General features: G+C 39.2%; 1 protein-coding gene across 1 annotated transcript in view; it reads right to left on the bottom strand.

Moving 5' to 3' along the window:
* The window catches only part of USP6NL (USP6 N-terminal like), a gene marked incomplete at both ends in the record, with an annotated part of 86,673 nt that overhangs the window by 33,429 nt on the left and 25,756 nt on the right, over positions 1-27,488 (bottom strand). The window contains 3 exons of the mRNA XM_079535069.1: positions 2,159-2,198; positions 19,061-19,143; positions 20,292-20,365. Coding sequence (XP_079391195.1) covers positions 2,159-2,198; positions 19,061-19,143; positions 20,292-20,365 — 197 coding nt within the window. The remainder of the gene's footprint in view (positions 1-2,158; positions 2,199-19,060; positions 19,144-20,291; positions 20,366-27,488) is intronic.

Here is a 27,488-nt window from a genome sequence, read left to right as displayed (position 1 = left end):
TCTGTCAGTCTGGTGTCAGTAAATAATACAGTGCTGAAAAGAAGAAGTGTGAAGCTCTATTGGCAGGTATCCACCTTGTGTGCAGTGCTCTACCTTCACAGACAGTAAGTGTGCTATAGCTGAGGCTCAGAGCAATGCCTCAGCAGAAGCCTCAGAAAAAAACAGTCTGACACAGACTCCAAACATCCTGAGGTCCGTTTCGTGTCCACTTTTCTATTCTGAATCATCTTTCCTCCTTTAGTTTTATCTCAGATGTACTGTGTGATTCATATGTAGTTCATACTGTAAGGACAACGTGAAGCATTTAAGTTATCAAATGTCCAGCAAGGTAAACAAACCATTGAAAGTCATAGAAATAATGCCCATTCCAGAAGTACTGCACACAAAAATATGACAAAAAAAGACACCTGTGCAAACCTTGCTTGAGCTTTACACTGAACATGTATGAAAAAGGATTCAAAGTTCACAAGGATATACAACGCTTTACATAAGCTGCAAACTTCAAAGTGCAACTTAAGAACTTTCGTTTTTAAATTCACAGTTAAGTCAAAAAGAAAGCATATATAATTTTGCCAAATAAGTGACTTTAAAAGATACTGCCTAGAAAGCTTCTAGTGTTAGCCTGCATTAATGTGACACTTTCATTGTTCTGTGAATGGTATCCTGAAATCAGCGAAGACTCAATCACCGCTGATAGAAAGACAGATAAACCTCAAACCAGCAGAGGTCAGGATACCATCAGGAGTATAACCAGGAGTCTAACACAGGAGCATTGCTGTAGGATTATAAAAGTAAACTACATTTGCAATTTAACACTGATTCAGTAAATACAGTTTCTACACTAAGATTTTGTCTGAGACAGCGTGAATGAAGTATGGGACAAAGAACTGAGAAACCATTTTCATGCAATAATTTAAAGTTTACTACGGTCACAGTGAAACAGAGCTCCAAAAACATATACCATAATAACTGCAAGCTGTCCAATGTTTATGCTCATAGGCTCGCTACCCTGCTGTGTCCACCGGATGGAAATGAAATTATATACAGGCTTGCTATGTTATTAAATGTAATAGAACATGGCAAGAAAATGCAACTGCTTCAAGCTGCAAATGCAGAAATATATATGAACTGACACAAAACAGAAACTCAGAAGTTCACTTCTTTTATGAGAAAGACTTCTTGCTAGCCCTGTACTGACTCCTTAGTTTCTGTGGAGAAGAAAATTGTATTTAGAAACACTGCTCTTAATATTCAGAGTTGAGTCTTCATAAGATGAGTCACTCCATCTCTCTTCCATGCACTTCCATGTACTCATTTGTGCAGCCAAAAGAGATAACTTTAAGCTTACAATTGTAAAAATTTCACAAGTTTTCTGACGATCCAGAAGATCACTATGGAAAAGATAGTCTTGGAGACAAAAAGGGCCTGACAGAAAAGGCCAAAGCCATTGAAAGGAGCTTGTCTTGGCCAATACAAGCAGAAATGCAGTTCCAGTGGTTTTAGTAAAAGCTTTCCACATTATTAAAACATCAGTTCCTAAACTTGTCCTCCAGCATCCTCCAATAGCATGAGGCTTTCTGAATGAGGGCCTGCACTGTCTTACAGTTATGGAACACACCTGGCTTGTCAACTCAGCATTACAATGGAGCTCATCATACCACAGCGAGTGACAGCCAGGTTATCTGTCACCATTTACCACAGGAGAAAAGCACGCTCCACTTGTCAGGAGAATGCAGCAGATGCCTCAGCACCAGGTGCCACCTCACCTGGACACTGCATCCACCCAGTGCAGCTGGTGACAGCTTGAGATACAAACAGGTCATCTCACCCCAGACAGGTGCCTGCCAGCTGGGTCCCTTCTGGGGCAGACCTGGGTGTGTTCTGTTAAACAGCTCTGTCTGCTTTACAGGGTCAAAAGACGGGTGAAGAAAGCCTATACCTCACTGCAATGAGTAATTAATTACACTACTGCATGGGACTCCAAGGGATCTGTGTTTATTAACACGGCCTCAACAACCACATTCCTTCTGGGACTTGGAACTGTGTCTTTGGGAACACAAATCACTAAAATGCTTCATCTCTTGATTTCACAATAATTTATATTAACAAGTCATGAATACTTAAAAGTTTTAAAAAAACTGGAAGACACTGAACTTACTTTTTCTATTGCTGCATCATGGACAGGAAGCTCCTCTGGACTGAAAACAAAGAAAAATCATATTACTCTAGGCTTATCTTGGCACAAAATCATTTTTCTATAGGTTCTTACAAGTAATCATTTCCAGTAGCAATATGCTGTAGGGAGTAAACTTCAGATTGTTATCACAATGGTATACAGAAACCTTTGGGATTTTGTTTCTTAAACACAATAAAGCTCACGTTTTAAGTAAAATAATGTAATTACTTTAACATTAAACCTTCTAAATCAGAACAGACTGAATAAAAAGAAGCAAGGCCAGCAGGTCAAGGAAAGTGATCCTCCTCCTCTACTCTGCACTGGTGAGACCTCACCTGGAGTACTGCATCCAGATGTGGAGTCCTTGGAGCAGGAAGGACATGGATCTATTGGAGCACGTCCAGAGAAGGGCCACAAAAATGACCCAAGGGATGGAACATATCTCCTACTAGGACAGGCTGAGAGAGCTGGGGCTGTTCAGCCTGGAGAAGGCTCTGGGGACACCTGAGAGAGGCCTTTCAGTATCTAAAAGGGGGGCTGTAAGAAGGGGACAGACTCTTAGCAGCATCTGTTCTGACAGGACAATGGAAATGGTTTCAAAACTAAAGGAGAGATTGAGATTTAGACTGGATATAAGGAAGAAGTTTTCTACATCAAAGGTGGTGAGACACTGGCACAGGTTGTCCAGGGAGGTGGTGTCGGATGCTTCATCCTTGGACAGGGCTCTGAGCACCTGATCAAACTGCAGGTGTCCCTGTTCAGCACAGGGGGGTTGGACCAGATGGCCTTTAATGATCCCTTCCAACTCAAACAATACTGTGATTCTATGAATAGCTTCAAGAGAAAATGACTTTACTAAAACAAATAATCTTTCTTTCTGTTAAAGTACTGTACTACTGACATGAAACAAACATTAAATGCACACAGCAGTTGTAATGCTTTTTTAAATGAAGATTTTTCACAATACTCCATACTGTATGTTTTTATTTTAGAAATCTAACCATTTCCAAGTTTAAGAATCTTCACTCCACTCCATGTTTATTTGACCATACAACTGAAATACTCGTAAGAAAAGTCCTCCTTCCTTACTACAGTACCTTGCAAAGACAGAGAGACTTTGTTTGATCCGGCAGACTTACCTTTTAGTTTTCAAAAAATATAGGTATCTCACTGATTTACAGAGAGAAGGTAGTAAAAAAAACTCAAAACACTTATTAGTAGGTATCTAATATCTTAAAACAGTTTTTCCACTTCTAAGCCCAACTAAAAAGACAGGTTATGAAGTGAAACCTTGAAAAGCAGCCTTTAAACAGAGACATTTTCAGATTCATTTTAATTCCATTCTGAGGGCTCTAACTTACGTTTTTTCTTATCAAAGAAAACTTATGTTTTTCATATCAAAAGTAACTGGACCGCTTTGATGCCAAATGAGACTTCCTTCCTTTGTATGCGTCGTTTGCAGCTTCTGAAAACACAGCAGCTCATCTAAGTAGCAAGGCTCCCTTTTTCAGCTCTACAGATCAGATAAATAAATAACTCAACAAAATTCTTCTTAAAAGGGACTAAAAAAAAAAAAAAAAAGCGTCGTCTGAAATTCTTCACAGAAAGAAGAAAAAATGAAAAGTTCCCATTAAGTCTTAATATTTTTAAAGAATTCCTACTCGCATCACCACAAACGTCTAAAGTGAGGACACCACAACCCTCCAGTTTAGACAAGTATCAAATCTATGCAGTGTGGAAGAAAATAAATCCTTACCAGGAAAGACTACAATAGGGCAAATGGAAACTGAAATCCACCTTCTCTCCTGTGTTGCTGCAGTTAGCATAAGAACGGTCTGATGCAAAACACTTAGGTAATATTTCATCTCATTTATTTTGTTTAAAGACTTCAAAGGTGCCATTTCAAAATGAGACGTTTTATCTGAATCATTAAATACATTTGAATTACTTTATCTTAATGGAAAATCCTGCTCCAATCAACACCCTTTTGGAGACATCCTCTCGTCCCTCCAAGTCTAAGCTTACAGTACACACTTTAGGAATTAAATTAATAGCCAAGACAGTCCACCTTTTCAGCAGCACTGCAATAAGTGTAATCAGTTCATTCAGAAGCATTTTCCAAGTATCTGAAAACTTTCTTTAAGAATAACATCAAAACCCAATAAAATGCCATGAAAGTCTCAGTGTCTGACATACTAGGAATTATAGAATCACCAAGGTTGGAAAAGCCTCACAGGATCATCCAGTCCAACCATCCACTGATCACCAATAGTTCTCACTAAACCATGTCCCTCAACACAAAATCCAAATGTTCTCTGAACAACTTCAGGGTCAGTGACTCCACCACCTCCCTGGGCAGCCCATTCCACTGCCTGACCACTCTTTCAGAGAAGCAGTATTTCCTAACGTCCAGCCTAAATGGCTTGAAGCCATTCCCTCTAGTTTATCACTAGTTACATGAGAGAAGAGGCCGACCCCCAGCTCACTACAACCTCCCTTCAGGTAGTTATACAGAACAAGGTCTCCCCTGATCCTCCTCTTCTCCAGACTGAACATTCCCAGCTCCTTCAGCCATTCCTCATCCAGACCCCTCACCAGCTTTGTCGCCCTCCTTTGAACCCACTCCAGAGCCTCAATGTCTTTCTTGCAGTGAGGGGCCCAAAACTGGACACAGTACTCGAGGTGCGGCCTCACCAGAGCTGAGTACAGGGGGACAATCACTGCCCTGTTCCTGCTGGCAATACCGTTTCTGATGTAAGCCAGGATGCCATTGGCCTTCTTGGCCACCTGGGCACACTGTCAGCTCATGTTCAGCCGAGCATCAATCAATACCCCCAGGTCCATTTCCTCTATGCAGTCCTCCAGCCACACCGCCCCAAGCCTGTAGCGTCGCCTGGGGTTGTTGTGGCCGAAGTGCAGGACCCGGCATTTGGCCTTGTTGAATCTCATGCCATTGGCTTCAGCCCAGCTCTCCAGCCTGTCCAGATCCCTCTGCAGGGCCTCGCTACCCCCAGGCAGATCCACACTTCCAGTCAACCTGGTATCATCCACAAACTTACTGAGGGTGCACTCAGTGCCCTCATCCAGGTCACCATTAAGATACTGAAGAGGACAGGCCCCAGCACCGACCCCTGGGGAACACCACTCACAACCCGTCGCCAGCTGGATTTAGCTTCATTCACCACCACTCTCTGGGCCCGGCCTTCCAGCCAGCTCCTCACCCAGCCAAGGGCTGCCAGCTTCTGCAGAAGAATACTGTGGGAGACAGCGTCAAAGGCTTTGCTGAAGTCTAGCTAGACCACATCAACAGCCTTTAAGGAAAAGCCTTTATTCATTACTACCCAAATTTATAAGCAATGGATATTACTGCCTATGCTGCCAAATGATTAAAGTAACACATTGAATGTAGGTCCTGCGTTTGCCAAAGATCATCTAAAAATTACTTGAACAATAATAATAATAATAAGCAAAAGGGAAGAAAAAAATCACTTGCAAATCTACTTCAGCTTTTTATTGGTTTGTTTTTAACTATAAAGATTACTAAGCCTTTCAAATGTCAAATTTTTGGTTCTTTAGCGATTCCTTCTTCTCTCCCACAGCAAATTTCTCAACAATCTTCTCAGCTGCATGCACTTGCACCTGAATTCAATCTCTGGTCCCTTCCAAATGAGCTATTCTATTCTGCTCCATCTCGCACAGAAGTGTCAGCCTCACTGCCACAGCATGGAGAGCACACAATCAATGCATTCTTTGTGGCCCTGCAAGATCTCACAAGCACTTGGCTGCACACACAAGAGACTCTTTTTCTTTGCAGTGCTGTCAGCAGCACATAAGACAGCATGCTGATGGCTCCATAGCCCCACACGCTCCCACAAGGTACAGCTGTACTGGTACCACTTGACAGCTTATCTTCACATCTTCTAATCTGGCACGGAAACTCTTCACGTGAAAAATTAGTCAAATTTCATTTTCTCACAAAGGAGTGGACAAGACAATTTATTAAGGACATGTGCTCTGCCAATTTTGCAAATAACTACTGATGTACAAACAAAAAGCATCACTGGATGTACTGAGTAATGAAGGAAGAAGGCTCCTTTGTGCTGGGAAACAGATACTTAACTGCCTTGCTAAATTATCCCAGCAGCAAATTGCTTTGCTTGTTATTTCTATAGCTACAGAATTGAATAACAATCATAGAATCATTACGGTTGAAAAAAGACCACTAACATCATCTACTCCAAACATCAACCCACCCCCACCATAGAACCATGTCTCTCAGTGCCACATCTACCCTCTTCCAGAACACATCCAGGTACGGAGACAATTTCTTCTCAGAAAGAATGGTGAGGCATTGGCACAGGCTGCCCAGGGATGTGGTGGAGTCACTGTGCCTGGAGGTGTGCAAGAACCACGTGGCACTGATGGACGTGGTTAGTGGGCATGGTGGGGATGGGTCAATGGTTGGACAAGATGATCTTAGCGGGCTTTTCCAACTTTAATGATCGTATGATTCCACGATTAGTTAACTATAGAAGTGAAAAACAGAAATTTACTTTGTGATACTTTTGAATAGCAAGGAGAAAGGGAAGAATTCAGTTATGAAAGGCCTGACTACAAATGGAAGAATTTTGTTATATAATTCATAACTTAAGTTGCTGGTTTACAAATTGCCACATTTCAGAACTCAAATGTATTAGGAAGAAATAGATCTTCCCAAGCATGAACAGTTATTAAACTGTCATAATTAGTTAAGAATGAGTTGTAGGAGTACATAGTAGTATTAGACAAAAATTAGTATCTTCTTGTTGGGAAATGAATTCTGACTAGCTGTTCTCTTCGGTCTGCCTCCCCTTCAGCTTCTGATACATAAAACTGCCAAAGCAATAAATGACATTACGGGTACATAAAACTGTGTTGCAATAGAATGCAACTTTATTCTGTGCTTATACATATCATTTCCACGTTACTGCCTCATGTCATGAATTATATCTATTGTATCTACATCAAAAGTTAGGTTATCTGCGTTTCACAGTCTCACATTAGGGAACATACATAAGTCCATGAGAATGAACAGATACACAATGTTACTTAGACTGATTATTTGCCTGTCTGCATAAAATTACTGCCACAAAATGGGCTACAAAGCAAACTGTTTTCTGAAGTCAGGTGAAAAAAAAAATAATTAACTATTATAAGTCTACATCAAACAATATTTCAATTTTACGCCTTTCTTTAGACGTAGGATTTAATTATTCTACTCCTTAAAGCACAAAACTAAAGCACAATTCAGACAGCACTGAATTCAGATCTTTTAGTCCAAACAAGTAAATTTTCAGACAAATTCTGATTTCAAACAATTGATTTGATCTCCGAACCCCGAGGTGGAAATGAGAGGTAACAGTATAATCTTCAAACCAACAGTATGCAGAAAAATTTTCTAAGAATATTAAAGAAAAAGCAAGCTGTGTTTTAAACTAAATAATGAATTTTCCATGGATAAAACTCCATGGATCCCTTCCTTTTTCCTTCCACTACATATTTTATTTATATTACTTACAATTTTGACTGTGTGTCTACCAAAATAATTGGAGCTTTGCTACTTTTATCATCCACTGAATTTCAGCACATAACCTTTGCATAGTATGGAGGTGGTGACAACAGCAGATTAAAAAACAGATTTCAGAAGTTATGTTAAAACTCATAAGCAAGCCAAGGAAATTAATGAACATATAGGGCAAGTCAACGTGGTATTCTACAACATAATTATCAGGAAATATGCTGCAAAAAATAATTTGGTGCTGGCAAAAGACTGGCTCAGATGTGATTTCGTGACCAGATTCTAGTAACAATTGCTACTGGTGGATTATGTTGATGTTGCTGCCAATACGCACAGCACAATGCCATGAATATGTAGCCCCTATCCAGAAGTCTGCAGTATTGCAGACTCTCAGAGATAAAAGATCAGATATACCAAATTCAATTCAATCTTTTTCTATTGCTTGCAGGGTAGTCACCATATAGCTCACTTAAATTATATATTAATAATTGCACATGACTTACATTTTAGCAGCCTCATTTGAGCTAAAATTCACGTGCTACACAAAAGTGCATTCCTATAAATTAAATACAACGGTAGTCTGTAGTACTTCTGAAGTTTAATGCTTTCTGTACCTGCACTTGCTCCTCCCATACAATAATCTTCGGCAGTTTAAAATTCTATTTTGGTGCATCTGCCACTTGGGTCACAATTCGCAGCACCTTTGTTTGCACTTTATAAAGCCCAACAACCTGTCACCCAGATCTCTCTGCAGCATTCATAATAATCAATGCCAGTGAAGCACACTCAGGCTATTCCTTGCTTCCTTTAATAGATGCTAAATATAGTGGGAAATAAGTATGGTAATAATGACCGTGTCAAACCCTTATGCTTTAGAGCTTAAGCAGTAGCTTAAAACCAGTGCATATTACTTTACAATGCATTATATAAATTAAATCACATATTACCATATTCAAAGAGGGCTTTTTTTTCAATTCTGCTATCTTACTCCTCTTCTCATAAAAACAAGTAGTTTATGAATTCCCAATATACAGCAGGTGATCTTTTACTGAAATCAGAGAACAGAAGCTGTTAACAAAACCACGCTATTTGTACGTAGATGGCAGATTTATCCTGCAGCTTTCTTTCGTGTTTGCAATTATATCTGCCAGGTTGCATTCACTTCACTTCCTTCTGAATCTGCAGAGAATGGTTGAAGTGACAGCCTGCACTAACTCAATTCAAGGCATGGATTTAAAATTCAAATTTCAACTCCAGTCTTATGAATAAACTGAAATAATGAGCACATTTGTGATACGGTTTTACGGAAAAAAAAAATCCACACTGCTCAAAATGCTAAAAAGTAAATAAACATTCCTTATTTGCTTGCAAATAATCTACATGCAAAGCAGCAGCAGAACCATACATTAGATTGCCATTTTGATAACTGAAAGAAAAGGGAAAAAATACACAACTTTTCAAACTTCCTTGCAAAAGCAAAAGCAACAACAAAACACCTTGACTATGATGAGCCTTTTGTAAAGAGACTGAAAATAACAGTCCAAAAGCATACAAGAACTTACTGGTAACTTCTAAACACATAAATACTAAAATGCTATTGCAACCACATAAAATGAGGGCATAGGCAAAGTTACTCATTTTCCAGTGAAAGCTCAAATTAGACTCCAAGAATATGACCAAGAAAGAGATACACAGAAACTCTACTGTTCTCCTTTTGGGTCAAGAAATGCCAGTCCAGTAGTTAAGAACTTCAGCACTGTCCCAGTTACAGATGGTTGAAGCTCACAAGTGATCTGTGAGAGAAAGTCCACTTTCCCCTCACCCCACCTAAGTCAGTTCTATACATTTTTATGGAACAACTTTGGAATAAATGACCAAATCATAGAATCACAGAATGACCCGGGTTGAAAAGGACCACAATCATCATCTCATTTCAACCCCCCTGCTATGTGCAGGGTTGCCAACCAGCAGACCAGGCTGCCCAGAGCCACATCCAGCCTGGCCTTGAATGCCTCCAGGGATGGGGCATCCACAGCCTCCTTGGGCAACCTGTTCCAGGGTGTCACCACTCTGTGTGAAAAACTTCCTCTAATATCTAACCTAAACCTCCCTTGTCTCAGTTAAAGACCATTCCCCCTGTCCTATCACTATCCACCCTTGTAAACAGCCATTCTCCCTCCTGTTTATGTGCTCCCTTCAAGTACTGGAAGACCACAATGAGGTCTCCCCGGAGCCTTCTCCAAACTAAACAAGCCCAGTTCCTTCAACCTTTCTTCATAGGAAGAAGTATTCATCACACAAAAAAGATTCAACCTTCAAAAAACAAACATGACAAAAAGTGAATAGCAAAAGCATTGAAGAGTTCTTCACAGTAACCACAACTCATCTTAAAGAAGCACTTTTTACCATGATATTCCAAAATACGGCGCTGACTGAAGATGACAATTACTGCAAAATGCCATACAGAAACCAAACTTTAGAAATAATTTCAAATGCATCAATGCCAAGAAGAAGGCCACGATGCAAACCATGAAAGGACACAATCGAGATCAAGTCCATCACATCTCTCACAGAGCTGCAAGCTGTCACGGAGTTGACCAGATCAATCTATGTCCGTGACAGGGACGACAGGCCTCTGCCCTCCCCCCCCACCCCAGTCCCACAAAAATGGGAAGGAAGGAAGGGAGGAAAAGAGCAGCGGCAACAATCTATGGAGGAAAACTTATTTTACTATAATATCGGAATACAAAATAACACAATATATACAATTTAGTTGAAATTGAGATTAATAAATCAGACAAGATGAGAGAGAGAGAGAGTTCCCGGGACCGAGTCAAACCTGAGAAGGTTGGAACGGCTAGGAAAGCACCTCCAGCATCCACTGCAAGGCAGCAAGAGAGCGCCCCCCCCCACCCCGGAAGGGTCAGATCCCATGACTGCTGTAATGTACAGGGATAGGTACTTGGAATTGGGGCAGTGACATTTTAATACCCCGTACACTACATGATGTTTTGATGTGGAATACTGAAACCACAAAAAAAAACAAAACAAAAACAAAAATATAGAACCATGACACAAGCTCAGCGTACTGCTCAGCTGTCAGTTCTGTTTAAGTAACATCGCTGACTTACTCAGGTCTCTGAAACTTAGCCCCATCACTTTGCAGCAGTATAGCATGTGAAGATCCACTTCAACTTATCAGGTTTTCCACAACTGATAAATGGTACCAAGCCCCAAGATCTGTAAAATCTCCTCATTAATGTTTACTACATATCTATCTATTTGAAAATGCCATGTTTTCAAGCCAGTTATCATAGAGAAACTCCGCTGGTATTATTTCAGAAGTAGCTCGCTGGGAAAGAAAGCAAGGGAAAAAATGTATTGGTTTTGCCTAATGCTAGGAAGATTAATCTGAAAAAAAAAAAAAAAAAAAAAAAAAAAAAAGAACATCAGGGCAAAAGAGGAAGATTATTTAAACAGCGGTTCCCCAACATCTTGCTTAGCAATGAATATTCCAGAGCAAATTCAGTCCAAGGAAATGGAGCACATATTAGAGTGGAATGCACTGTACACAATGCAAGACTATAATAGAGTTTTCATGCGGTCTATAAAGATTTGCTACAAAGAAATCTTACAGACAAAACGAGACATATTCTTCTGTTTAATAGAAAAGGAAATTAGCAGAAACGTAACGCTAACATTTGAGACCTGCATGTTTTTATTTCAGTTTTTCAATAGCAGTTTCTCTTCCGCAGTGGAGAGAGGCTGAACCCAGCACAGCTCCTTCCCAGGAGACGGAAGGGCGCAGCCACTGCCCTGACGCAGGTGGATCTGAACCCAGCTCAACTGCTGAGAAGGAAGAAGGGAGAGGAGAACAACGGCAAATCCCTAATGAATGACCATGGCATGTAAAATAAAATAAAACAATAAAATACACTTATAATTGAACTGCTAAGAATAAATATTTGATTGCTCTTCTAGTGCACCACTGCATTAATTGATGAGTTTGGCGATACTGATTGTGCCTAGAGAACCAAGGATACTAGCTGTGTGTCACTAGGAACAGTATTTTTTTAACCTTCCTAACAACCTCAGTACTCTTTGGTTAAGCTTTATGCAAACTAAAATTAAAATCATACTAAAAAATCTCTACTTCTTGACTACTTATTGCATTATTACCAATTACAGACACTTATTTCTCTAATTTCCATTTCCCAGAATGTTTTGGCATCTCAGTAACTTTTCTTTTTTTTTTTTTTGCTGCTGAGAACACTTGATGACCTGTCCTTAAACCTCTTATCTAAAGACACTTCACCTGTGTAGCTACTCAAATCAGCAGGGTTTGCTGCATAACTGAGAGTTGTTCTGAAACGCACAGTTCTACAAACACACCGTAGCAACTACTAAGGAATGCATGGAGAATATTTTAGAGACAAAGTATTATTTTCAAGTGAAGCTCTGTATAAATGGCTAAGAAATAGAAAGACATATTAACTTGTTACTCATCCTATTACTCCCTCTTGAAAAGTTAGGGAGAAAAACAACAATAACAGCAACAACAAAATATCGATAGCTTCATTTGGAGGCATTTAATGGAGTTGCTCGCAATTCTTCATTCAGCTTTTCATTTCTTTGCTCCGCTACCTCCTTTTTACAGCACGCCATAGAAATGCATTACAGAGCTAATAAAAATGCAGTGCAATTGAAGAGTAGAGTTTGATGGAAAAGAGCAGGTAGGCCACATAATCTTAGTGAAAGAAAGAATGAATTCTGCTATTTGAGATTATTGTGCTGCCAGACGCACATTTCCAGCATTAGCACACTCTGAAAAGTCAGCTCAAAGCTTTACTGGACCCACGGGACAAAGAATAAAAGTATGAGTCAGATTTTCAGCTGCTGTAAATTGGTACAATTCCATGAGAGCCACTGTGGAGCTACTGCAAAAGTAGCACAGGAATCTGACTCAAACTATTAAGAGGGCCTTGTGAACAAAGGGAAAAAAAAAGCAGTGTATTTTCTACCATTAGGACTTTTATTGTAGTCTTTATCTTTTGCTAGGAAAAAAAAATACTTAGCAGAATAAACCTCAAATCTACTCAACATCCCTATAAGGACCCCTGACATCATTCAACATTGCAGCATCGATCAGGCCACACATACATCCTCAACTTCTATTTACTGAAGAGTGAGGAAGAGAAAAACCTAAGCTAAATCAATCAAGTTACAGCAGCAATGAATATTAACAAGTTTTATGGTCTAGGGCAGTTATCAATGCAAGTTAATTTGCTAATATCTTAAAATAATTTGTATTGCATGGGTGAAAGGAAGAGTATTTACAATAATTGATTTTTTGTGTGCTGTGACAGCTTATGCTTTTCACAGCTCATTATCAGAAGAGTAACAGGACCAATGAATAACAAAAAGAAAAAGGTTCCTGAAAATCTACAGTGATTAAACTGTTTTTACTCCTATTTCCATTCTGTGCTGTAAGATCTAAACTATTATGATGCTTTCCACAATGCTAGTTAACATATTAGTCATAATCTTTGTTCACCAACTTAGCTTAGTAAAAAACAGCCTTGAGTTGTATCTGCACTGAATGCCATGAAATAATGATAGTTTTATTCCCACGAATGAAAGAAGTGTAGTAAGAGCTTTCTGTTAAAAGACAATGGTAATGCATAGAGACATAAAAGAATACACACACAAGCACTACCAGTATATACAAGACTGTATAATATAAATTGTAATTGCTAGCTAAAAACACATGGATTTTTTTACTATACCTTTTGCTTTGTCATGGTCTGAAAAAGGACTGAACTCAACTGTTTCAACAGGTATCAAATGAACAATCCAAGCTGATGTCACTGAACAACATTCTTTCTAAGAATCAAGGCAGCAGAAGTAAGGGGCCCAGAACCTGGCAGCATACAGACGTGTATGTTGTGTAGAGACTTGAACAAAAGATAATGCCTTCTGTTCTTCTGGATTTGCTCAAAGAGGGAAGTTTAATCTTTCACATCCCCCAAGGAAGATGCTGAGGTTGCCACACTCTCCCTGCTCTGACTTTTGGCCTGATGCTGAAAGGCCCAAAACATGATCAGCTACTGCATGAACCTGGGGTTGGGCTTTGGAGTTGCAGTATGTTGCTTTCAGCTTCTTTCTATTTTGGGAGCAAGCACAAAGTTCAGATGTTTTGCAAACCCCAGTTAGTCAATGCTCACAAGACCATTAACCTTAACATAATACAGAAAATAAAACAAAATAAAAGGAATTAAGTTATTTCATCCTTTTAGCTAGCTTGAGAGTTTTGCAAAAAAATAAATAGGAGAACACAGATGTTATTTATTTATAATGTTCTTAAGAGTGACAGAAGATTCACCATTGCCCCGGGAACACCATATTAGTTCTTTCTTAAACATCCCAAAGCAGTAAGAAATGACTTGAAAAATTCAAGCAGGGAGAAGGAGGAAATCCTAGATCCCAAGGCATTACTGGAATGTCTGCTATTCACTTCTAAACATGAAGAAATTCTTTTCAGTCCTTTACTGAAGCTATTCCTCTCTCAATGATTGCAAAAAGCAAATGGAAGAAGTACGTGTAAGGTGATGTTTCTGTGACAGAAGAGATCACAGTGAAAAGTTTAAGAATACTTTAATGTCTAGCCAGATTTCAAGATAATAGAGAGAGGAATTACTTTTTCTGCTGGATGCAGGGCGTTTAGAGCTTGGCTTCCTGGGGCTGAGGTCTTGTTTATGTTTTCTGCTCAATCTTTTTCTTTTTTTTCTTTTAATTGCTAAGCTCTGGTCCCTTAATTTCACACTCAGAATATACAATTATTTTTTGCCTACTAAATCTAGAGAAAAATAATGACATATTCTGACACACAGTTGATTCAAAATGCACAACGTATCCGTGACAGAATAAAAAAAATAAAATTACAAAACAACTCTCTTCTATGAATACCAGACTCATTCAATCTTTTCCATTTTCAAAAACAGCTGGAACAGTTTCTTATTATGAATACCTGTGAAGACATCTGAGACAATTCTCCCATTCCTAAACTACTTGCTTGAAAAAGTCATAGATTGCAGTCTAAGGTTTATCTGAGCACTGAGGTGGTCTCTTGAGACAGTATGCTAGATTTGTATTCCAATCACAAGTATGAAACAAACTATCAGTCAGATACAATTTCAAGCACAAGTTTTCTAGCCAAGAATACCCAATTTTATCAAAGACTAGTAGACTGTACATAGAAACATTGGTGCTAGATTTCCTGGAGGAAAAAAGTTCTTTTTAGGAATGACTGGCATTTCTCACGACAGTCCTCCTGTTAAACATTCTGGCACTGGTTAGCATGAAATCAGGGGTCCACCAGGATTCTCAGAAGATTTACAGAATGGGGACCCTGGTTGTAGTTCTTTGGAGTAGTTACTTTTAGGATTACAAGCAACCAGATCTCACCTAAGAGAAATACACTGGTCTGTTCTCTCAAGACTAAGATAAGCTCCCTGACACAAGTTTCCATAGACAAGCATTATGTACCTGAACAACAAAGCTTTAGTTTTGTACATCCACATACACCAGATGACATTGAGAAAGACCATAAGTACTTGATTGAAAACATTCTCTATTATTTTCTAAGGTGAACAACGCTTCTGCAATTAAAACTGAATTTAAAAGTACTAGGAGAAACCAATGCTCGTTCACCTTTCTTGTGCTATTCAAACTGAGATGAACAGGACTGGAAGTGCTGCACTGGAGTGCATGAAGAGCTGTTGACCAGGTTGAAATGGCACGTGCAGTATAGTCGCAGCTATGAAAAGGGACATAATCTTAACTCCCTCAGAGACAATCCAAGTATTTGGGGGGACTCTGAACTCTGAAACAGCCTTTTTCCTTTGGGAAACAAGCACTGAAAATATATCTTCTCAAATACATCCTCAACCTTACAGAGCTAAGCAAACACACTGTCATGCTGTAAAACCTAGTTCACGGCATACAGGCACCAACACGTCTAGAAAACACCAACCCCTTTGGTCAGTGCCTCAGTTTCTACCCTCATAAATTACTTTCCAGAGCTAGACTGTACTCAGATGATGGGCACATCTCTGTATCCCATCCCAATGACAGCATTCCTCACGAGTGCATCGCTCTGTTTTGTACAATCTGGTGTTAAACATCTCAAGAGAGATCCCTTCAGCTCCACGGAGAGTTATGCCACAGCTTAGCATGCTTGCTGGAAATCTCTTTCCTCAAACTTCCCGTTATTAATTTCAAACAATCCACACTTACAATAATGTATTTGTACTTTTCACTGTACTTTGTTTTTTGTTCCCTGAGTTCACAAGGCATTAACTCCGTTTTGTTCTCTTTGTTTTTAACAGTTGGTTTAATAGCCTGTCCACACCAACTTCCTTTTACTATTCAAAGTCAAGTACAACTTCCATGCTCATTTGTGGAAGAAAAAATAAAAAATGGCACTTCAGAGAACAATTTAAATTGTATTCCTAAGGCATACTTATAAAAACTTTACAGCAGAATGGAAAGTAAAGACTGCAAACATTAATGCCACAACGACCATTAATAGTGACTAAAACTGCCCAACAGATATTTCATCTGTAGGTCTTGCAAGAAGGTTACCCTTAAGGTAAGATAGTTTGTCTGAAGGGTTATAGCATATTTGTTTCCATTCAAGGGCAATGTCTCAACTGTTACATAAAAAGGATCTTCCCTGTTGCACTCAGTATGTTCTCAAAAGAAAATCTAAGCAGTTTACCCACTCCTACCAGCATCACAGGAACAACAGGAACAATAAAAGTGTAAATGTCTTCAAGCTCTCTAAGTTTACTACATCCTACTTAGACACACAAAAAAAGACACCGGAACAACCAAAGAATGATGAAACTAGACCAAAACTGCTCTTTAGAAGTATCTCATCTTTATTTTTTCCACCATCTTCTCTGTCCTTAATGTGGCGTTACTGGAGTGCTTCAATTCAAAAGAAGCCTTGCCATCCTGCCCTAACAGCTAAATTTCAGATGCACACTCAGACAAAGAAAGCTACAAACAGGGCACACCAAGGAAAAGTTTATAAACTCCTGATGGTAATCAGGGCCATTCCTTGGTCAAGCAAGCCCCAATTTTCTGCCAGGTTCCCCACAGCCAGCATCCCCCTGATACAAAGGGGTCGCCGCGAGAAACTGTGACAAGCTACTGAGCATTTTTTAAAAGGTCATTATCAACAAGATTACAAGTCATTGCAAATCTCAACTAGATTACAAAAGTTTGGTACTGTCTCCAGATTTTTAGTTTTCAGTGTGCATCAGACTGTTTTGTTAACTCACACTGTAAGCAGGATAGATGGGTCAGGAGGGATTATGAGTCCTGACAGCTCACTAAGGAAAGGAAATGCTGGCAATGCACACCAAGCAATCAGCTGAAGATTTTTACCTCTCACTAACTGCTCACTGCAGTGCTGATCCGGCACCTTGAAGGTTTCAATGAATAGTCTTGGATGATAACCACTGAGGCAATTTTTGAGGCTTTTGGTACAAGCTGCATTCATGCTGCTTAGTTTCAAATTCTTTTAGAAGCAGGGAGGGTCAGTACTGCAGTATAAGTGAACTCAGACCACAGTCAGAGTCTATACTGTAATGTAGATCATCTTTCCCTGAAAAGACATCTGATATGCTTGTCCTAATTGTAATTTTCATATCAGGAGAGATTTTATTTCTCAGGAAAACAGAACTGTCATTTGCAACGAGTTTGCTTCACAGATAATAAAGCAGCCTTAACAGCACTCACTCTCAGGAGAAATCTGCCTTATAAAGAGACACAGGTCAACATGTAAGCATGAGTATCACAGAATTAGTGAGGACTTGAATATCCATATCCATCATTAATTTGCGCAGTGTTCATATATCATAAATCTTTCCAATTTCAACTCTAGAAGCTGGCTGTATGAATACTGCATGGACTTCATATTAGTGACTAATTATATTAATGGAAAAGAAGTATTGTCTAATGACTAAGGTACATCTACACTGTCTAATCACAAAAAAAAAGGCCAGAGTGTGACGTAAAGTTACGTAAGTAGTTTAAAGTTAGTGCTACAGCAGCTTGGAAATTGACAAATGTTATTTTGCTAAGCAGCATTTCCATCACTGCACCTCAGATACATGACACTGAAGCCACAAAGTCCAAGACTCTGAAAGAGAGACCAATAGTGGTAGCAGCTTGAGCAGACATTACTAACACACTCCCATGCCTCATTTATAGAAAGGGAAATATCACAAGACAAGTAACAGGGAAGTTTCAGAAGTCTGTACAGCTATCGAAATCAAGAATCTGCTGGGAAATCTGAAGGTACTTATCTCTTTTACTTGTGCACAAGAAATCATTCTGGTGTCTGTTCTACACTAGGAATGCCTACAATGACAGCAACAGTACCAGACATGTAGTAGTGTAGCTGTAATTTACCAACTATTTGCAAGTCACACAACAAATGGTACAAAAACGGCTAGTTAGAAATGAAGTTTTCCACTCAACTCTGCTGGTGCTGGAGAGCCTAATTGAACTTCATACATTCAAACAAATGCCAAATACCAAGAACGTCAAAGACTCTTGGCTGGATGTTATCAGAAGTGGAAAATCAATTTGAGTTCAGCTTCTGCTCACTGGACTTTTCCATTTGCTAGCCACAGAAATTCTATTCTATTAATGCAATTATCTTTATTTGCCAGAAGTGAGATCATTGGGAGATCATTAAGGGAATCTGACCAGATTCTGGTGTTTTCTCACTTTTCTTAATGATACAACATTTGATCCAAAATCAGCAAGAGATTTTAGTAGGGTTAGTTAAAAAATGAAGTTAAATGAGCTTCATCTTTGAGGGATACATAGTTATTCATATACAGCTATTATATAATCCTAAACTTTTTTAAAATTAAAGGTCAACATGGAAATAACATTTTTAAAATTTCCTTCCAAAAATTTGAAGTTTGTTCACATGTAACACAGTTACTTAAAAACAACTTTAGCTGCAATTTCATTGAGCTTAAAATATCTGTACCGATTATCAATTTTTATTCCCAAATAATTAAAAAGCATTTTAGTGCCCAAACAGGATCACATTACAGAAAAAAAGCTAAACACTGAACTGAAAAGCACAGTAGAAGATTATATAGCAAAACATTCGCATAGCAAAGTTTCCAGAAGATCTACAAAAATGTATAACAAATACTTTCACCAAATAGGCATTACAATAAAAAATACAAATAGTAACAGGAAAAAACTCCTATTCTCCTTTCAGTGTAGCTACTTACTGTAGAAACCCAAATCTATCTGTAACTTTGTACAGGCGATAGTCAGCATCTTCCCATGGTTCAATCTGTGCACCATCTCGTCCCTATCAGAAAGGAAGGAGAAAAAAAAAAAAAAAAAAAAAAAGAGAGAGAGAGCCAAATTAAGTTTCAAATTAAGTTGTATGATACAATAAACTAAGACACAGAAGGACATGATTGAGCCATAGTCTTTGATACACTTTGGTAGTAAGCTAGAGCAGTAGAAGAACACCAGTACTAAACTGACCACCCAAAAATAGCAAAGTAGCACAGCTCTATCAGCTGCTGGGACTGGTATTTTCATCACAGGAAACCTCCTTCTGCCACTGCTGCATGCATTCATTCCCATTCCTTCCTCCTGCTCCTAATGAAATACGCACTCTTCTGATACAAACTACATACAGGTTGCTGAGTGTGAAGAGGCCACCGCTCAGAATAGAAGTCACGTACACAGTGTTTCCATATCAAAACAATACAGCTACTCTAAGTGCTCACTGTGCAGGACATTACCCTAAGTCTGGCATTAAAATCCTTCATCCATTCTACAAAGAAGTCTAAGGCACAGTTCTCCAAGGACACTTAAAAACTCACAAGCGTTACTGGGATATATGAACATGGTGCAGGTATTCCAGACACGTGCTGCGCCAGGCTTTTATATGACAAGTGGTTTGAGAAAAAGATAACGCCTAGGATATTTCTTTAATTCCTTATAACAATTTGACATACAAAGCAGCTTACTTATCTATTAAGTTTTCTGTAATTATGTGCTTCGATTACCATCAAATGAATTAAAGAGCATGGTAAGAGTTCCTCTAATCCTATAGATTTTATTGAGAACTATTGGTGATAGGTGGATGGTTGGACTGGATGATCTTGTAGGTCTTTTCTAACCTTGCTGTTTCTGTGATATGCACTCAGCATTCTCAAACACGATGCTTTCATTACATCTAAAAACATTACACTACCTTAAAGCAGCCCCAGTGCAACTTGCCATGCACCTGAAAAATGAGTTGGTTATTCAGAATATCCCTGTGGAAGGAGAATTTAACCTACTCACAGGCCAAAGCATCCCAAAAATCACTAGATTAGTAGTACAGAGGGTATTTTAACTAAATAAACAGAAGCTAGTGGGAAACCGTAATTCATTTTGGAAACAGAAATATTACTAAAGTTAATTATAAAATGACTTTCAATTATTATTAAATTCACTTACTCTGTCATACTTGGCAACTATCTCTGCTCGTTCCTGGGCAAGTTTGACAGCAGCATCCTGCTCGGCATCTGCGCCTGTGGAGGATTATAATAAAGCTGTTCAGATTCTCTCCCTTGTGAGCAAAAAAACTGCAGTTAAGTACTTAGAAAATAATCTTGACTTCAGAGTAATTATTTGTATGGAGAAATGCCAAAACAATTGTATCAAAACAAAATATGATCGCAGTACACCTCCTGAATACTGAGCAGAATAAAATATAATTAGTGGACAATAACTAACTATGAGTTCAGAATGTCCCCCCCTTCCACTAAAAAAGCAATTCAATAAATTTATTTTAAAAAGGAAAAAAACTCTCTAACTGAAAGAGTGAAGAGAGTAGTAAAAGATCCTATTTGACAATTCCAGAAGCATTTATCTAGTTGAAGAAAACCCAAACATACACTACTGTTTTAAATCCAACACTGTAAATATTTTCAGGATTCATACAGGAGGGATGAAAAAAACATGAATACCCCAGAAATACTGCATGACTTTATCTTAGAAATTGCCTCAGACTTATTTCTTAGAAAACAGGGAAAGAGATCACTATAGAATCACATCTGCAACTTGCGCAGCCCAGAGAGAGAATAAGCATAAGTATCTAACAATGGGAATGTTGGTAATCAAGAAAAAAAAGAGATGTTTAGGTAAATACTGAACATCAGTACACCACAAGTACAGCAAAGGTTACTGCAATAGTGGAGTTAAAGTTTAGAGAAATCTGATATGATTGAGGAAACATGAAACAGACTGCAAGCAGAACTGAATTAGGTTCCTCAGCATCCTTCCCTTAGCAGAAACAATCTCTCAATCACAGATTAGAATGCAAAAGGTACCACAGGTGGTAATTAAGATCATGGAATCACAGAATGACCTGGATTGAAATGGACCACAATGGTCATCTCGTTTCAACCCCCTGCTGTGTGCAGGGTCACCAACCACCAGACCAGGCTGCCCAGAGCCACATCCAGCCTGGCCTTGAATGCCTCCAGGGATGGGGCATCCACAGTCACCTTGGGCAATCTGTTCCAGTGCTTCACCACCCTCTGTGTGAAAAATTTCCTTCAAATATCTAACCTAAACCTCCCCTGTCTCAGTTAAAGACCATCCCCACTGTCCTATCACTGTCCACCCTTGTAAACAGCCGTTCCCCCTCCTGTTTATTTGCTCCCCTTCAAGAACTGGAAGGCCACAATGAGGTCTCCCTGGAGCCTTCTCTTCTCCAAGCTAAACAAGCCCAGTTCCCTCAACCTTTCCTCACAGGAGAGGTGCTCCAGCCCTCTGATCTTCTTAGTGCCCTCCTCTGGACCTGCTCCAAGAGCTCCATGTCCTTCCTGTGCTGGGGACCCCAGGCCTGTATGCAGTACTGCAGATGGGGCCTCACAAGAGCTGAGTGGAGGGGGACAACCACATCCTCTCCCTGCTGGCCACCACTTTTTTTAATGCAGCACAGAACACAGTTGGCCACCTGGGCAAGAACATACTGCACTTCAATATTCCAAATTTAAAGGGGCAAAACTGGACACCACATGAATAAATCATGTCAATAAGTCTGGAAAAGATTTTTCGGAGCCTATGGCATTAGCACACTTATTTGTTCAAAGGGGTATTTCTTTATTAAAATTCACCTACATATTTAAGTTGCTCCTAAGTAGCCTTCAAAGCTGCCTGCTAGTGAAGTGACTGAGCACATTCTCTACATGTTTCCCCTTGAAGTTTCTTTAGGGGAATGCAGACAGAACCGCAGCATGCCCCCATCACAGACACATGCCCCACTGCACGGGCAACAATGATGCCTGTCCCAGATTTCCCCTAACAAGAAGTCTGACTGCTTCTTTAACTACAGGAAATCATAAATAAATGCTCTGCGCTTTGCTTTCCACATTCTGGCTCCCCTCTGTCTGTCATTATCATTTCCCAATCAGACCGCTCTCATTTATTAGAGAGGACATCTGGCTTTGTCATTTTTTCCCGAAGTACACGAGAACCAGCATGCATTTATTTATGTAATCATTTAAAATTTAAGAACCACATCTGCTACATTTTGAAGCTATGCATCTCTATGCCTCATCACTGATAAATAATTTCCTCCCTGTAAGGCGGTAAGTGAGTTGCTTCATTTCATGTTGTCAGCCTGTAGTGCTGTCTGAGCACAGTGATGCTCCTGTTGCTCCTCACGGTGCTGGATCCACCTTCATTCATTCCCAAGCTTAAAGAGGAGAGCAAGAGATGAAGCAGTTTGGTTTCATGCTTGCTTTTTTCTGACAATTCTATAATTACCATGGGCCGTTACCCCAGCTAGCTGTGTAACAGCCAACAAAAATTCCCTTCTAGAATGTCCTCCCCAGCAACATCACCACACAAGGACAAAAACCAAACTCCATGCTACCCTGAGCACAATTAAGAACTATATATTCCCAATAAAATTACACCAAACCATTTGTTAATCCTTTACTAGTTGACACACTTTGCTCACCAAACTTCCAGTGCCCACACTTAAGCCCCTAATCCACACTGACAAAGTAGTACATGAAACCAGGCTTTATTTTCAAAGAAAGAAGCTAAAGGAATCATAATCAAAACTGAATTGTATTTTCCTTTGTAAGACACAAACAGATGTCTGTTTACATTAATGCCTTAGAGAAGACCAATTACGAGTTTTTAGAAGTAAATTTATACTTGCTGAGAGAATTCCAAAGTTGAGCTGTTCTAATCCTTACTTCTTGTCACGGTTTTATGGACAGATTTGGGGAAAGCCTATTTGTTTAAAGTATGATTACTGTTAGGCCTTGAGAAATGGGGAAATACTTCTATCACTCTTTTCCCAGTAAAAGAGAAATAAGATCTGATTTGAGTAAGAGAGTAGCAAAGTAAGTAGCGAGGGCCACGGTATTTTTTCCGTTAACAGAATGCAACCAAACAATTATTGCTTGCATTCAAAAATATACTCAAAAGGAGACACACGGATTAAACAACAGAAGCTGAAACCAAGATTAAATAATGTATGATAGAATAATGCAAAACTGTATTTGCGCCAGAAGCAGGGTCCAGATTTATGCTGAACATATCTCTGTGGCTTACCTTCCTGTTCTCCCCACAAGTAACACACATCGATGTTTGACATGTTCAGTGCCTCATGACAATTCAATTACATTTAGCGTGGAAATTATCATATTCATTGCCTTTAAAGTAATCCTCTTCACTTTCTGCCAGAAGCATCTTAATCTTTTAGCTGCTCGGACACAGCCTAACATCACATTAATCCACTCAGAACTCAGAGAACAGCTTGAAACAGGGACAAGAGGTTATATTTCAAGAAATAAATAGATCATATTGTTTCTTGCAAGAATTATTTAAATATCTTCAAGTTAGAAATTACAGAATGATTCCTGATTAAGTAAAAGCTAAATATGGAAAGAAATTCTGCACAAAATATGCTCCTTGGAAGAAAAATACACAGAATCTTGGAAAGGTTGAGGTTGGAAGGGACCTTGAAGTCTTACTTCAATGAAAGCAGTTAAAGTGGTGTAACTAGTTTGATTACCTTTCCAAGTTAAAATTAGCATTAGAGGTGATCAACAGCACATGATGTAGCAAAGAATATAGTCTCAGGTGATGCTGATATTAGCATATGATCAGTTAAGTAGCACAGAAAACTGATTTTGACTAAAAACTAAGGAAATGTCAGCAACCGAAAACAAAGTATAATCACTGCTGATAGAAAGTGCCAATGACAGCACAATAATCAGAGCATGCAAATTCCTAATACAACTGGTCAGCATGACAGGGTACAGCGAGTGTGATGCTAGCAGCAATGGCATGCATTTAGTATGCAAAAGAGGTAAATGAGAGAAAGGCCAGAACAAAACACTCTGGACAGCTGGCCTAATACATGTAGCTTTCCCCATCAGAGTATTTTCTCCCCATCACTCTGTCACAATGATTTGTTTCCTGTATTTTACAGGTATTACAAGTTTATGCATTTGGAAAGGCAGCACACAAAGCTCTTGAAGCATCGGTAAGGGCAGAAATTTTAACAGAAAATTCCAGCCTGTGACAGTCTTAAAAAGGACCAACTTAACAGCCAGGATTTTACCCTTTGTCTTCTTTACCCTTAGAAATCGGGTGATTTGACTTTTCAGCACTGCTGGGATGACCAGTAAACAGCTGGATTTAAAGGATACTTGAGTTTGGGGTAAGATTTGGTCTCATTTTGCCAGTCACTGATTTTAAGCTCATAAAGAATCAGGTCTGATAAATTAGATATCTGCACTGTCATCAGCCCCATATAGTGAGAAAACCGCCAGCACTATGTACAAGCTTTGCTCCTTTGTCACTCTAATAAGAGCATCTCCTCACCTCAGCAATTGTTCAAGAATCGAAGACAACAATCTCTTTGGAACAGAAAGACGTGATGGTATGTAAAAAACGTAAGTGGCAAAGGCAAAAAAAACAAGCCAGCCCTACCTACTGCAAGGACACAGTCCTAATTTGTCTTCAGTATTTATTTTCTGATAAAGGAAATTAGTCATCTGGAGATGGCAGCATTACTTAGAAGCAACAAATTTATAGATGAATTACAGATGTTAGCCTGCTATTCACTATTAGGTGGTGTGCATCTCAGCCACATTGAAAATAAAACCCCACATTTTCAGAGGTTCTTCAAAACTTCAAAACCCTTGTGCAGCTCAGTCTACTGGAACAAGAACTGAAAAATATCACATTAAATTAAAATAAACTCTTAAGTTGGCAATAACCAGGCTTCTTACACAACCTTTTATTACAAATCAACCAGAAACAGCCTGTTCTTTTAATCAGCTACAACTCTAAGCATCCCATGCAGAAGTGTTTACTTTTCCTGAATTCTACATTCTTCCAATCCTAAGGAAGAAAGTCAAGTATAGTAAACTTACAGGAAAATGAACTAATAATAAGATGTAAAATGCAAGGTAAAAACCATAATATCCTGCTCCCAAACAAATGCAAGACTAATTGGAATTGAGCAGGTGTCATAGTGACTTAACAGCAAAATGTTACATCAAATTCAAAACAGACATTACTTAAAGGAAAATAATTACATGCCCTACAAATGGATGTAAAAATGAAACTCTTGACTAAGAATAATATTTTCTCAAGGACAAATTTACAACAACAACAAAATAGATACTAACAAAGTCACATTCTGACAGCCATTGAACAACTGAGAAATAATCCCGGCTTACTCTCACCTTCATGCTACATGTTCCCTTTTGTTAGTTGCCACACGTATGCAACTACAGACAGTGCAGAGCCTTAGAGCTGGGTTTGCTCAGCCCAGAGCAGAGGAGCTGAGGGAAGGCCTGATGGCGGCTGCAGCTCTCACAGGGAGCAGAGGGCAGTGCTGAGCTCTGCTCTGTGTGACAGTGGACCTGAGGAACTTCAAGAAGCATTTGGACAGTCTCAGACATGGCTGGCCCTGCGTCGAACCATCTACAAGCCACTGAGACAAACTTACTGTGAATGAAGTTTGTGTGGCTCTACCTCACTAGTTAGGCTTCTCCCTTAGTCTAAAAATGCACTGTTAGATACAAGGAAAGGTAAAAACCACTGAGCACAGCTTCTTCATCAAGGCAGCACAACATGAGTACCACAGAGAGCTTCACAGATCTCAAAGGAGTGGGAACGTAACAAGGTATGTTACAGTGCTTATGGTGCTGATGCATAAGTTATAGATGTACCATAAACTTAAGTCATGACTCTTGTTGTGGGGATGAGGGTTAGTATATTGCTATTGCCCTGTGCTACCTTATCCCTTATTCTGAAAAGGAGATTTCTCCCTGCTTTGTTATCTGACCCACCCCCATTGCCTCCTTGACTGCGGAGCAATCTAAAACCCCCAAAGACTTGGAACACAATCATCTGTTTTCCATTGCTTCACTCAAATTCTTGTTTGCACACTGCACATTCCACTGCACAAAGAGCTGCAGTGGCACAAATTCCTGTCTGCAGGCACTACCAACAGCTGCTGTGCATCTACACATTGAAGGCACATAACAGAGCAACAAGCAGAAGTTTTGTTTTAAGTCTGTGGTCATATCAGAAAGTCCCTTTCATACCAATGCTGTTTATTTTCCTTCAAGTTCTTTCTCACAAACAATGAAGGAAAAGCCACGACCCATGACGTACGCTTAATAGTATTTTGTTGTGGGTAGACAACATTTAAAAAGAAGAAAAACGTGGTACATATCTACACATAGATATCAGATTTTCTGCTTTACAGGAAACAAAATAAACATTTATTATACTTCATTTCTCTTCTCATGCATGTTATTTTTAGGAACTGAAAAAAGAGTTGAATAGTCAGAAAATGCTATGTCTTTACAGAGTAATAGTTGCTCAGGAAGAAAATACCACCAGTAATTGAGTTACATTTCTTCCACCATTCAGCATAACTGTATAACTTAATCATACTGGGTATTTAAAACTCAAAGTTGTCACTGTACAGAAATTAAAGAGAAGGAAATTAGTGCACAGTACCTTCAGACAGTTAACAGTTAAAGTGCAGTACATAAAATAAAATGATATTTTACCATTCTGTAGATTGAGGCTTTCTGCCCAGTCCTTGTAAAAGTCACTTTTAGTCCTCATGAAGTAAACCTGTTTATTCCTAGATCATATTCCAAGCTACTGCATCCGAAAGTAAAAGGAGAAAGTTCTCCTCCTCCGCTTGGAGCAATTGCTCCATGTAACCGAGCTATTTGGCACTGGCTCACTCTTTTTCAAGGCATGGCCCCTCTACAGCTACACGAACTGCAGATACTCAAACAAAGATGCCATTTGTTAGCAAGAAGTGTCATGCAGGCAACATAGCAGTGGTATCCATTGCAGCCTACAGCCCGGCTAATAATAAACAAGAGGATATGAACAAACAGCCTCACAGGACACTGCTCCTGTAACACATCACTGGTCTGGGGTAAGAATTCTTACTGGTATTTGCCAAGAGCTGCATGAAAAGCACCTCATTTAAATAACTGACTAGAAATGGGGCTTTAACTGTCTGCTTCTGGCTTAGTACTTAAGATACCATGAAATAAAACCTTGTAAAAATGCAGTTTATGTTTCTGTAACTGTTTAGTATTTCTTGGTTACAGGATGGAAAATACTTTTTTATTATTATTT

The sequence above is a fragment of the Tetrao urogallus genome (genome assembly GCF_951394365.1).
Source record: "Tetrao urogallus genome assembly, chromosome: 1".
NCBI classification, from domain to species: Eukaryota; Metazoa; Chordata; class Aves; order Galliformes; family Phasianidae; genus Tetrao; species Tetrao urogallus.
This window is presented reverse-complemented; position numbering and strand designations above follow the sequence as displayed.